Source organism: Lemur catta, chromosome 2 (genome assembly GCF_020740605.2).
Source record: "Lemur catta isolate mLemCat1 chromosome 2, mLemCat1.pri, whole genome shotgun sequence".
NCBI classification, from domain to species: domain Eukaryota; kingdom Metazoa; phylum Chordata; class Mammalia; order Primates; family Lemuridae; genus Lemur; species Lemur catta.
In genome coordinates, this window is record NC_059129.1 from 120,899,670 (window position 1) to 120,914,056 (window position 14,387).

Sequence of the window (14,387 nt, forward strand, 5' to 3'; positions counted from 1 at the left end):
GAATGTGTTTTTATTGTCTGCTTTTCTGTGGTTTATAAGTTACATTTTTCTGGCTTCTTTGCATGTCTGATAATTTTTGATTAGATGATGGATTATACATTATTGAATACTTGATTTCTTTGCTTCCTTTAAAAAGTATTGTACATTGTTCTGGCAGACAGTTAAATTACTTGCAGATCAGCTTCAGGTTTTTGAGGCTTGCTTGTAAACTTTGTTAAAACAGTCTGGATTAGACTATGCTTCTTGTTACGTCTCAAAATATTTATAGCATTCTGCACATTATATACAAAATAATTAGTAGAAACTGGAGCATGATATTTCTGTTGTATTTCCTGAAGAGTGTGAGTCCTTTCTTTCCTCTGTCTGGTGGTTAAGGTGAGGGTCTGCACATTCAGACCTCTCTTGGAGTTAAGTTGAGCTGGAGCTGGGCTATGAACAGCCAAACTTCCAACCACTGTTTTGATATTTCAGTATTTCAACTGGGGAAGCACTGACTGAAGTTTCAGATTTTTTTAGTTTATATTTTATTTAGTACTGATAAGGTCCTTGTACGTGTAACTCTGGTAAACTCACTGATGAGTTCTAGGAGTTTGGGGGCTTGGGGATGGATTTCTCAGAATTTTCTGCATAAATAATTACATTAACTGTGAACTAAAGTTTTTTTTAAACTTTGCCCCTTTTCTCTCTTTATTTTTGTCTTGTACTGGCTAAGATTGCGAGTAAAATGCGTTAAAGTAGAGAAAGCAGACATTTTGCCTTGGTTATGAAATAACTCAAGATTTCACCATTAAATACAATATAAGCTGTAGATATTTCAAGGGTGGTTTTTTATCAGATGAAAGAAAAATACTTATTTTCCTAGTTTGCCAGGAGTGTGTATCATGAAGAGAAGATAAATATTGTCAAATACTTTTCTGCACCCATGGAAGTAATATTCTGTTAATATATTGAATTACATTGATTTCCAAATGTTGAGTCAGCTTTACATTTCTGGCATAAACCACACTTGGTCATGATTTTTTTTTATTGCTGGATTTGATTTGAGAATATTTTGTTAAATATTTTTTCATCTATGTTTATAAGAAATATAGATTTATAATTTTCTTTTCTTGAAATTGTTTTTGTCACGTTTTAGGTCAGGGTAATTCTGGTTTCTTACAATTGAGTGAAAAGTGTTTCCTCCTATTTTTTTCTGAAAGAATTCGTAAAAGATTGCCATTATTTTTTCTTAAATGTTGCCAGTATTCACTAATTAAACTATATGGCCATGGAGTTTTCTTTTTTAAAAAGTATTTAATTATGAATTTCGTTTCTTTAATTTATATAGAACTATTCAGATTTTCTGTTTTTTATTGGTTAAGGTTCTATAAATGTGTCTTTAAAGAATTCACTGATCTTATCTGTCGTTGAAACCATTGGCATAATATTGTTCATAATATTCCCTTATTATCCTTTTAATATCATTAGTACCTCTAATGCTCATCTTTTGGATTTATAAATTTTTCCTATTGTTCATAGATTTTCTATTTCAATGATTTCTGCTCTTTATTGTTTCCTTCTACTTTATGTTTAATTTGCCTTTCTCTAGTTTCTAAAGGTGGAAACTTAGATCACAGATTTTAAATCTTTCTCCTTTCCTAATATAACCACTTCTCACTAACCACTACTCTGTTTGCATATCATAAGTTTTGATTTGATGCCATTTATTATCATTTTCTCCTAAATATTTTTATATTGACTTGTATTTTTGACTCATAGATTATTTAGAAGTATGTTGTGTTTAATTTTCAAATATTTGGGGATTTTTAAAAAATATATCTTATTACCATTGCTTTCTAAATTTATTCTAGTCAGATACCATACTCTGATTTCCATTTTAAAATTTATCAAAATTTATTTTATAGCCCAGCATATATTCCTTTTGTTAGATATCACATGTGAACTTGAAAATAATGTATGTTTCATAATTATTGGGTGTCAGTGTCCTGTAACGGTCAATTAGGTCATATTGATGATAATGCTGTTTAAAATCTATGTATATATATATTTAAAATTTATCTTTTGTCTACTTTTTTCTCTTGGTTACTGTGAAAAGCATGTTATAAAAGCTCCAACTATGATCATGGACTTGCTTGTTTCTTCCTATAATTCTGTCAGTTTTTACTTTGTTTATTTAGTAGCTTTGCTTGTAGGTACATATACAATTAGGGTTGTTATGTCTTCCTGAAGAATTTATTGTTTTTCATCATTTTCTAATTTTTCTCTTTACATTTGGTAGTAGTCTTCATCTCGAAGCCTATTTTGTGTGTTATTAATATAGCCTGAACATCTGGCTTATGTTTACTATTTGCATAGTATGTCGATTTGCATTCTTTTACCCTCATCCTAATTGGACCTTACCACTGTTCAGGTTCTTAGGAAGCAGACATTGAGATGGAGATTCGTGTGCAGGAGTTTATTGTTTGTGCTTTCAGTGTCAATAACTGTTTTGTGGGCATGAAGAAAGCAGAGTTGGGCTGAGAGTTCAGTTGCAACCAAGGTCTCATCTGGTATTGGGGGGGGGCCCTAGGCTAGGATGACCCTTGTGGTAAGAAGGTATAGTTTAGTCCTTATACCCCTACATTGACCAGTCAGATGAGGGCTGCCCTCAGAAAGGGTGTGATCTTGGGCAAAGTGACGGTTGTTTAGTTGAGGGTAAGTCCTGGAAAGAAACTCAGTTGAGAGCTACCAGTTGGTAACATTCCCAGCAACTATAGGAATGAGTTCTTCAGTCCTAGAGCTGGATGTCTGGGCCATGCACTGTCGTATCACTCTGTGCTTATATTTCAAGTGCTTCACTTGTAGATGCCCTATAGTTAGGTCTCAGTTGTGTAATTAATCTGAAAATGTTTGGCTTTTCATCAGAGTGTTTAGTCCATTGATATTTAGTGTAATAATCCCTGGAGTTGGGTTTGAGTGTGCCATCTTGCTTTGTGTTTTCCATTTTTCACATATGTTTTTTGTTTCTTTAAAATTTTATTTAATTATTCTGTTGGCTTTTTGTTCTACCTGTTGATATTTTTCTTATTAACATTTAATAGTTGGGCTGGGTGCGGTGGTTCATGCCTATAATCCTAGGACTCTGGGAGGCCGAGGCAGGTGGATCGCTCGAGGTCAGGAGTTCGAGCCCAGCCTGAGCAAGAGCGAGACCCTGTCTCTACTAAAAATAGAAAGAAATTATCTGGCCAACTAAAAATACATATAGAAAAAATTAGCCAGGCATGGTGGCGCATGCCTGTAGTCCCAGCTACTTGGGAGGCTGAGGCAGGAGGATCACTTAAGCTGAGGAGTTTGAGGTTGCTGTGAGCTAGGCTGACGCCACAGCACTCACTCTAGCCCAGGCAACAAAGCAAGACTCTGTCTCAAAATAAAAAAAAAGAAAAAAAAAAAGAAAAAAATATTTAATGGTAATCACCTTATGCACCCTAAACTTACCTCTTATCCAAGTTCAATTTAACACCTCATGCCAAATGAAAGAACCTTAAAAATATATAATTTCACCCCATCATCCTTTGTGCTGTTGTCATATAATTTTATTTCTATACCATATTATAAATCCCACAATACAATGTAATTGTTTTGGCTTCAGTAGACTATCTTGCATGAGTTGAGAGAAAAATAAAAGATAATCTTTTGTGTTTACCTGTATATTTACATTTATGTTACTCTTCCTTCCTTCCTGTAGGTCTGAGTTTTCATCTGGTTCTTTCTTTCAGCTGAAAGTCTTTCTTTAGTATTACTATTTTTTGCAGTTCAGGTTGTTGGTGGGAAATTCTCACCACTTTTGTTTATCTTTTATATTTCCTTTCTTTCATAGAAGTAAGTGTAGCTTCTTTGGGCCACTGTGTAATTCTTTTTTCTAGTTTCCTTTTCAAAATACGGTCAGCCTTTCAAGAATCCCAGTTTTATTTTAGGTCTCAATTCTAGCACATTCCCTGGAACATACATAAGTCAGTCTTCCATTCCTGAATGGATATTAAAAGTGTTACAACAACTCCAGCTCTCAGGCCTCAGGCTCATTTTTCAGCCCCCTGGGTCAACAAGGTCAGCTGGAAGCTTCTGCTCTGGTTTTGAGTTCACACTTTATTTCTGGCTACTGATTTCTTCCTTATTGATGGCAGCGGATGCCAAGTGTTGGGAATTAAACATTTGCAGAATTTCTAGTGTTTCTTGCAGAGGTGATCAGTTTGGGAGGGTACCTATGTCAGTTTAAACTGCCAAGATGACAGAATCTGCTTTTTTCCTTACATTATTATATGGAATTGTAGGATTACAAATAACAAACAGATCATGAAGCCTAATTTACTGTGGAGGCTCTTCTTATTTATTTATTTATTTGCATACTTAGTTTTAAATGGACTGGTATGTTCATGTGGTTAAATCTTACCTACTGGTTTCAATTCTTATTGTGAGATCACACATGTGCTCAGTAGAATAATATGTGTAATCTATCAGAAAGTAATTGCAGAAATTTCAACTTTTGCTCTGCTGCTTCCTGCTCTAACAGGTCTATGGAAATGCAGGACCTAGCAAGTCCTCATACTCTTGTTGGAGGTAGTGATCCTCCTGGTAGCTCCAAACTGGATAAATCTAATCTCAGCAGTACATCAGTCACTACAAATGGGACAGGAGGTAAGTGTACCACCCTGAAGATACCCAGAATCACATCTCAATGTGTGCTTTAATTTTATGTTAGGGATCTGCTAATAAATAGCTTGTTATCAATAACATAATCACCATTATATCCAAGGAATACATAGTTAATATATTATTTATTGTTCTATTGATTTTCTTGAAATTTTTGCTCCTCCTTTATAACTGGAAATGTTTAGACAGAGTAATCTTGAAATACATTTGAGGGCCTTTAGCAAGGCTCCCTTTTTGTATTTGCCTTTGTAACTATCTCCTAAAATTTAGAAATTGAGGCCAAAGGATTTGTACCTTGATATTACCAAAAATGTGTTTATGTGTGTGTGTATATATATATATATAAATTTTTCATATATATACATACGTGTATATATACATAAATTATCCCAATGCTTTTTGGCTTTATGTTGAATTATAATAAAAGGTTACCCCATTTTTCTTAAAACTAATTTTTCATAAAAATGATTTTGGAAATACAATAATGTTCATATCTGCTGCATTTTCTTTTCAAAGAGAATAATACCTAGTATTTATTTTAAAAGGAATTGCATTTTTTTCTAGATAATTTCTCATTTAATTAGCCCATAATTATCTCACAGCATATGGCAACAATAATAGCTATTATTACAAATATTCTGCTTTATTGTTTTTATATAATGCATATAACTTGTTCAGAAAATATGACCCAATTGTTGTATCACAATATGTATGTAAGAGACTGTTTATATATAAACACGTATGATGTATATGGTCCATTTCAAATTATTCACAGTCATTTTGAAATTCTATAGAGCTAGTCAAGTCAATTAATTAAAAATTATATGAAATTTATTTTAATTTATGAACTATTTATATTACCATATATCAGCATTTGCCACATCATATTTTCTTTTAAATTTGAAATAAACACTTATGAAATTGATACACCTCTTCCCATTTATTTTAGAATAACTTGTGCAATCTAAAATTTTCTTTGTAAAGTTGTGTGCATTGCAACTTACCTGTATTTAATAATGTTTTACACCAAATCCTTTGTAGATTAACATTTTCCTTGTTTATAATGTTTATTTGTCTCTAAACATGCATCTATAATTTCAGCTAATTAATTATGGGATTGCAAATGTGTAAGAATATTTAATGATGACTACTGGAGTAAGAACATTTACATTTAAACCTTAAACTGGGTGCAAATAAGAAGATTAAAAAACCCAAGCACTCTGGAATCAGACCTTGAAGTTCACCAGTCGTCATGTACATATATTTGACTGAACTAGAACTAGTTTATTTTAGATAAACTAAAACGTAAAAGTCATACAGTGCAGTTATAATTTTGGCTGGAAGGTCAGAAACCAGTGCAAGCATTGAAGATTATTCATATCCACTCAGCAGGCATTCAGGCAATGAACTCTTATACTGTTCCTGTTCTCAGGGGACAACATGACTGTTTTAAACACAGCAGACTGGTTGCTGAGTTGCAACACCCCCTCTTCTGCAACAAGTATGAGAGCTGATGGTACACTGCATGTGTTTGGGTGTGTGGATTTGCCTCTGTGGTTTGCTGTCTATTGCTATTTCTGTGTTTGCACCCTTTTTCTGTGTTCAGTACTCATAAAGAGAAAGGAGAAATGAACATGCCTTTTAGTTGCTTTTTGTTAACAGTTGGTTACAGTTTTCTTATCAATTGGTATTCTAATCTTAGATTTCTTATATCAATAGTATTCTTTTCTTAGATTTTTTTCATAGTTCCACACAAATGATGCATGTATTGTATTGGTTTTCTAACTACTTACCAGTTTATTGCATGGTTAATTCAGCCCAACAAAAGTCATGTCAAACAGAGCAATTGAAGCAGAGTGGGCACATACACACACTTAATTACCTTCATAACCTGTACACTTACATAATTTAAATTAAATTTTTAACATGGCAAAATGATATTTGCTCTTTTACAGACTTTGATAAATATCCCAAAGTATCTAAAGTAACTTTCAATCTAAAACAACATATGGATATCCCCTCACTTTAAAAATTATCACTGATGAAAACTATACATTTAAAATTGTAAATTAATATTGCCTCTTAAAATGTTTTGAACTATAGGTATTAACTGCATTCACACACACATGTATAAACAAACTTTCTCCTAAATCAAGTGCTAGCATGGTATCAAAATTAAACAATTAAAACAAAACCATCACACTGTTGTGGAACTACACAATCATAGGATGAAAAAGAAGAGCTCATGTCTATCAGAATGTTCATTACAAGCAAGCAATTAGAACACGCACAGTTTGGGCCGTGCTCTGTCTCAGATTAAATTAGAATATATAATCAATGAATAAAGAACACTTCATTACCCCCATTAGTAATATTTTTATAGTTTTAACTTTTTTTTAATTTCATACTGAAAACATACTTTTCTTACTTAAAAAATATATTGCCATAATTTAGTTTTTCTTAATTCTAATGCAGGGATTTTTTTCTGTAAAGAGCTACATAGTAAATATTTTTGGCTTTGTAAGCCATATGTTTCTGAATGAGCATGATTATGCTCTAATAAAACTCTATTCATAGACCCTAAAATTTAAATTTTATACAATTTTCATCTACCATGAAATAGTCTAATTTTGATAATTTTTAAAACATTTAATATGTAAAAAGCCTTCTTAGCTCACACTGTAGCATTTAACACAGGCAACATTGCAATAGTGAATATAGATAAGGCATATTTAGTAATTTACATCTCATCTCATCTCATCTCATCTCAACCAGAAACATTTTTCTAAGTCTTAAGCATCAAGCTTTCCTGGTTCTTAATGTTGATGTCAGAAGAACAAGGACTTGTGTTGTCAGGTACATCATTGATCTGGATCTTAGCACTACACTTAATTGGCTGTGTCACCTTGAACAAGTTAAAGTTACTTAAGTTCTCTGAGTTTCAGTTCCTTTCTATAAAAGGAGGATAGTAACACTTCCCTGGCAAGGCTTTTCTCTTAAATTAGATAGTGTATATATATTGGTCAGCAATAAATATCAGTGTATCGTCCTTGTTTTAATTAATAGTAATAATTAAGCAACAGCTTTTTAAGGAAAATGAAAACATGCATTGTGTTAAAAGACTCTCCAATATTTGATTAGATAACACATTCTTTTGGAATTAGAAATATGTGAACTGGGGCAAAGAAGGCAAACTTTTAGTAACAAAACATTAGGTATACTTTGATTATTAATGATATAGTCCTGGTGGCACAGTATATGAAATTTTTAATGAATTTTAATGACTTTTTATACTAGGTGTTTATCACACAAAATAAATTTATTGCATAATCTCTCCTATTGGGAATAAACTATTTCAGTTTTAATTCTGGGTTTTATTGTTGAAATAGGATCACTTTGTAAAATTATTATAATAAAACAAAAGGCAAAGCTAAGAACTAATTTAATGGCTTTTCCAGATCTTCCCATTAACTTGAATGTTCAAAAAGGTAATTTTGGTTATTTTTTTAATATAAGTTGATAGTATCACCTTAAGAGTCTATCATACTATGTTAGTGCTATTGAAGTATGGTGTATTATTCCTTAAAGTAATTTAAAGTGTTTCATCACCTTAATCCTAATTATGTAATTACATCTACAGATTTGTATTGAAACCTGAGTTTTCCTTTCAAATTTTTATCACTTGTAAAATGGTTAAAATATAAAATGTAAAAATGGAATAAGTGCAGTCATACCTTAGCTAATAAATCAGGGATCAGGCTTTGCAGGCCATATAATATCTGTTGTAACTATTCAGTTTTGCTATTGTACAAAAGCAGCCATAGATACCTAAACAAATTATTGTGGCTGTGTTTAAATAAGGTGGATTTATTAACACTGAAATTTAAATTTCATTGAAATTTTCATGTCACAAAATGTTATTCTTTTGGTATTTTTCAGCTATTTAAGTGGTAAAAACAATTCTTAGATTACGGACCATACAAAAACAGGCCATGGGTCAGATTTGGCATGACCCCTGATATAGATTTATGTGCATATACATGAAGTATGTTGTACATGTATAAATGCATGCCGATCATATGAAAAGTTACTTCCAGATATAGGTAATTCCAGATTCTAATTTGCTTAATGGTGTTAGGATTCATGATTAACTACACTTTTTATACAGAAATACTTAAATCTAGTGGGAGAGCATAGGGCAGGGTCAAAAAGAATGAATTTTCACTTTCTCATTTAATTAAAATGTATCAAGTTCCTATTATATGCCAGGTTCTATGCTAGGAAATGGGAACCCATTGACCTAAAGAACACGATACTGGCCATCCAGGGCCCAGAAGTTTAGCAGAGCAAAACAGGCATGAAAATAATGAATGCCATAATGTGTTCAAGGTGGATGCACAGCAGAGGGAGGGAATATTTGATTCTACATGGAGATTAAGTAAAAACTTCAAAGAAAAGGTTTAGGGGAACCAAAATCAGACATTCTGATCAGCTTTATTGTGTTTTCTATATTTGAAATCTATATATTATAGAAAAGAATCTTCCAGAATTTTTAATAGAGAGATGATTGACTCACATATAACAAATGTGTTTCTGAATGTTATATATTTTGCAGTGGAGCCAGCTACTAAGGTGGCTCTATTCTTTGTAGATTTTTTTTTTTAGAATAAAAGTCATAAATTGCTTCATATAATTATATTAAGAAATTACTTTATGGATAGTTAGGAATGAAGACACTTGGTACTCATAGGTTTTTGAGTGAATATATTGATTCAGACAAGCATAAATCATAGGCTACACCGATTATTAAAACCAGTAGGTAATATAATTGCTTCCCTGCAGTGTCATCAGTTGTAACTTTCCTGATCTAACTCATCCTGAAATTCTTTGTAGAAACTAGTGTCAAAAGTCTCTACTTGTGATTTTGTAGTTCAGAAAGAAGCGTATGCAGAATTACGTATATGTAGTCTTTTAAATGGACACCAGTTTAAATACAGATTTCTGAAGATGAAATGTAAAATGTAAATTACTTGGGTCACCTTTCAAGAATAAGCCTGATACTAAAACAAATAAATATAACCTTTGAGATATTGTAATAAAACAGTCTTTCTTCAAAAGTAATTAATATACCTTAATATCATACTTAAATTCTAAAGATAATTTAAGGGGACAAGATTAAGTTTGCTTTGAAAATCAGTGTATAGGGTAGGGATGAAGATTGGTATGTGAAGAAAGGAAATCAGTGATGTAGTAGCCATAACTGACACCTGACAATAATCACGGTGACCTTGATTTAGTCTGTACATAGGAATTATTTTTCAAGCTAAAAAGTAGAAAATCCAATCATCTATCTATATATATTTTTTATTTTTTTAGTTTTACTATTTAGCACTATAAAAAGCATCCAAATTGCAAGTAGACAATTAATGGGGAGGAGGACCTGACCATGCAAATATTTCGTAACATAATGGTTCTGTACAAAGTGCTGTATAAAGTTATTTTATCACACTTTTAGGAAAATGAACCCTGACTCAGTTATTTTGAGCATATAGAATAATAAACTCACAAAACTCTTCAACTAAGATGTTAAAATGTGCTTTTTGGTTTTGAAATCAAAACATTTGATGTTTAAGTTGGAATTTTGTTGAGAAATACGGTGCTTTTCTCCTATAGAAGGATTTTGCTTCCATTTTATAGCATGTAATGATTTTGGACACTGTCCTGAAAATAAGTAAAAAGCCCTGTTTGAACTCCATGTTAATTTAAGAAAAACAAAACATAGTTTTAAAAATGCATGTGAACATGTCAATGATATACACTTATAATCATTTGGAATGAAGATTTTTACAAGTTTTAGAAAAATAGTAGGAAGACTAGATTTGTCTTATTAATGAAAATCATTCCAATAGTGCCTTGCACATATTTAATGAAATAAAAAGCTTCCTGCCACTAGAAAAGCATATAGTATATCTAAATTAAAGTGCAGAAACAAAAGCAAGATAAAAGAAAATAGAATACATTTCAAATTTATTTGGAGCTTCAATGAAAATAAATTCCATTCCAAGCTTTATCTATAATTATTATGTAATGTTTACTTTATGCTAGTTACCCATTACACGAATATCAAGTACAACTTCTTTGTATTCTGACATATTTTTAATAAATAAACTAATAATGTAAGGAGTGTCCATTTCACTTCTCTATTTGAGCTTTCTATTGCTGAAAAATTCAAATTATTTATATTACCTAGTGTTACTCTTTTCTTTAAAAAGAATCAAGCCAAAATAACCTGCCATTTTAACTGGGAGCTCAAGAGATGTTTGTTGATGCTTTCTTAATGTGAAAGTAATTTGTTTTCTGTGACAGGTTAAATAATTTCTTTTCCCTTTTCACTTTTGTTCCACCCTTAACTGAATACGAAAAACAGTTTTACATTAATGTGTGTCATTTTCCCCCAAATGTTAGCACCCGTTTTGTTGAATTATTGCCTAAAATCCATGCATTTTAGTGCACGTAACACATCTTGCTTTTTATTGCTCTCTTCATATACTTTCTAGGAATGTCTTTTCTTAGTAAAATGAGCCTTCTTTGTCTTTGACTAAATGCAGACCTTTACAGTTTTAATGAGACGTTTCCAGTATAGTGAAGGAGACCAAAAATTCTCTCCCTCCCTCTTCTTTCTCCTTCTGCAACTTTCAAATTGAGGAGACTCTGATCAAAACCAATGCTAAGTTTTTAAAATCAAGTCGCAAAGTTGGAATCCAAAATAACAAAACTAATCTTCCTGTCTGACTTCTAGAGCAGCTTTGTTAGACACACCCCTCATATTGCCCGCCTTCACAAGCAAAATATATATTACTATCAGTATAATAAATCTACTTTACAAATATTGTGCTTACATGTAGACATGTTTAAATAGGAACTTAGCCACAATTGGAAGTTCCAAGAAACTGTCCATTGCCTTAGTTTTGCTAAAGGTTTTAGACTATGCCTTTTTGTCCTAAACATCAAAAGTCAAAAGTGGACATTGCATCACAGAAACGTACCCTTTATACCCATCTAGATTATACTCTGGATTATCTTTATACAGATGAAAGAAATTCTTGCTTAGTTAGTGCTGCCTGAGAGGCAGTATGGTTTATTGTTTGGATTCTAAACATGTTTCATACGACCTGGTCTCAAATACCAGTTCTGTGACTACAGGCAAGTTATTTAACCTTTTTGTGCCTCAGTTTCCTCATCCAAAAAATGAAGATGATAATATTATCTACTGACTGTTGTGAGAAGTAAATGACTGAATACCTGTAAAACACAAGAACAGTGCCTGGAATGTATTAAGTGCCTTTTAAATGTGTGTTGTTATTGTTAGCGGCTTTCAAACTTGCTGCCTCTTGTTGTCATGAACATAAGCCACATTCATACCTGAAGGCAGCCTGTTATGGAGGAAAAGCTAAAAGCACCTGAGTTCAAATCTTAGCCCTGTCATCGTCTGCATTGGAACCCAAACAGGCTCTTTAAACTTTAGTTTCCTTGTATATAAAACAAATATAGTGATTTATATCCATCAGGATTGTTTTAAATATTAGCTAAATGTACATCCTCTAGCACACAGTAAGCTCTCAATAAATAATAAATAATTCTGTAGTAGTAAATAAAAAAGTAGTAAAATAATTTTGCACTGATAAGTTTAGTTATTGATCAGATATAATAATAATATAGGCCACTGTGCAAATTACTGCTAAGTAGTAACTACCAATATACTATATAATTTACCATTACTCATTAGACACTACACCTTAGATCATTGTTGCTATTGAAAGATAGGTCAAGCTTATTTTTCCCTTTTGCTAGGATAAGTAATCCAAGTTTCTTTACTTCCTCTTTCCCACTTTTACATTTCTTTTATGAATCTTCCAGCAAATTGTCGTGTTATTATTAAATCATGAATACTAAATTAACCCAGAGCTCACTGAGGGTCTGCTCCGTTCTGTTCATGTGGAAAGAACGTAACTATTACTGCATGTTTTTTCACGAATTAATTACTTTTCTAACAGAATAACATTACTGACTTGCTTAGTTGGGGGGTTCCCTATGACCCCACTATTCCTTTTGGCCATATTTGTTCATAGTTGGCTAGTCTTCAGCTTTCTTCTTAATAGTTTTCTGCTTGCTTCTGAGTTATTTCACTGTATCGTTCATTTCATTTATGACCAGAAAACACAAGAGGTGTTAAGTAGAAAATAATTTCATTCATTTCCTTGCTACTGTGATATATGTGGTAAAAGTTTGCCAACAAAGGGAAAATATGGTGTGACCAAATGGGTAGAAGCTTTACCACTGCCTCCCTGCCCCTTGTTGTATCTAATAATGACAGTAATGTGTGCCAGGCTACTTCATGCCACGTAAGGATTTTGCCAAAATATGCCACTTCAAAGTAGAAATAACATATTAAAAAAGTTTTCAAAAGCTATGCTTGCTGCTCAGACAAATCTCACACGTTCTCACTCACATGTGGGAGCTAAATATTAAAACACTTGATCTCATGGAGACAGTAGAATGATGGTTACCAGAGGCTGGGAAGGATAGTGGGGAGGGGGGATAAAGTGGGATGGTTAATGGATGCAAAAATATAGTTAGATAATATAGCATAACAAAGTGACTATAGTGAACAGTAAGTTATGGTATACTTAAAAATAGCTAAAAGAGTGGAATAGGAATGTTCCTAACACAAAGAAATGACAAATGCCTGAGGTAATAGATAGTCCAATTATCCTGATTTGATTATTACACATTGTATGCCTGTATCAAAACATCACATGTACCTTATAAATGTATACAACTATTATGTACCCATAATAATTAAAAATAAACAATTTTTTTAAAAAGATATACTAACCATAGAAGTCATCTCTTATTCTGTGCTTATCTTTATAACACATTAAAATTGTTATACCATTAAAATAAAAAGCCCAACACCCTATGGCTCTTTAGTCATTCTACAGTAGAAAATTTATTAATGAATTTTAAAAATTCATTTTTCACTCATGGGAATAGGCCCATGGTTTCTGTATTTGTGTATGCCTTCATCGTACTCTTGTTTTTTTAAAAAATATCTCCCTGGAAAGAAAACAAATATAAGCTAGTAAATCTCTTTGTTATGATTTGGATTAAATGTGCTGAAGACTGACTGATGATTCCTTTTTTTCTGTCTATGTTAGAGTGTGCTTAGGTGAGTTAAAAATGTAATATGTGTACTGCTGTTTCATTTTTTAAGGTTGACTGCCTTTAAAAGTCAGATTCGAGAGAATTAGCTTAGCCAGAAGATCTGAGATTAAGTCCTCTATAAATGCATGCCCATTTAGGAGCTAAATTAACAAAACTCTCCTCATCAGCTTCTCAAGTTTTCTCTTGCATGCCCATGGTAGCTAGAAAAATCACTAGTAGAACAGTCAGGGTCTTTGATATACATTTAGAAGTAAAACTCACATGTACTTATTCTTCTACATAGTGTCTCTTCTTGCAGTCAAAACAGAGCCCTTGAACAGCAGTGAAACCACAACCACGACTGGAGATGGAGCGCTTGACACTTTTACTGGGTCAGGTAAAGCCTTTAGCTCGTGTGTCCTTACATACACATGGGGGTGCTTACACATTCCCCTCCTTATGAATAAGCAGCATAAACATCAGAATCGTTAGAACTT

At 32.4% G+C, this 14,387-nt stretch overlaps 1 protein-coding gene across 1 annotated transcript in view; it reads left to right on the top strand.

Moving 5' to 3' along the window:
• The window catches only part of EYA4 (EYA transcriptional coactivator and phosphatase 4), a 241,911-nt gene that overhangs the window by 170,385 nt on the left and 57,139 nt on the right, over window positions 1-14,387 (top strand). The window contains exons 4-6 of the mRNA XM_045544398.1: window positions 4,547-4,671; window positions 6,119-6,187; window positions 14,195-14,287. Coding sequence (XP_045400354.1) covers window positions 4,547-4,671; window positions 6,119-6,187; window positions 14,195-14,287 — 287 coding nt within the window. The remainder of the gene's footprint in view (window positions 1-4,546; window positions 4,672-6,118; window positions 6,188-14,194; window positions 14,288-14,387) is intronic.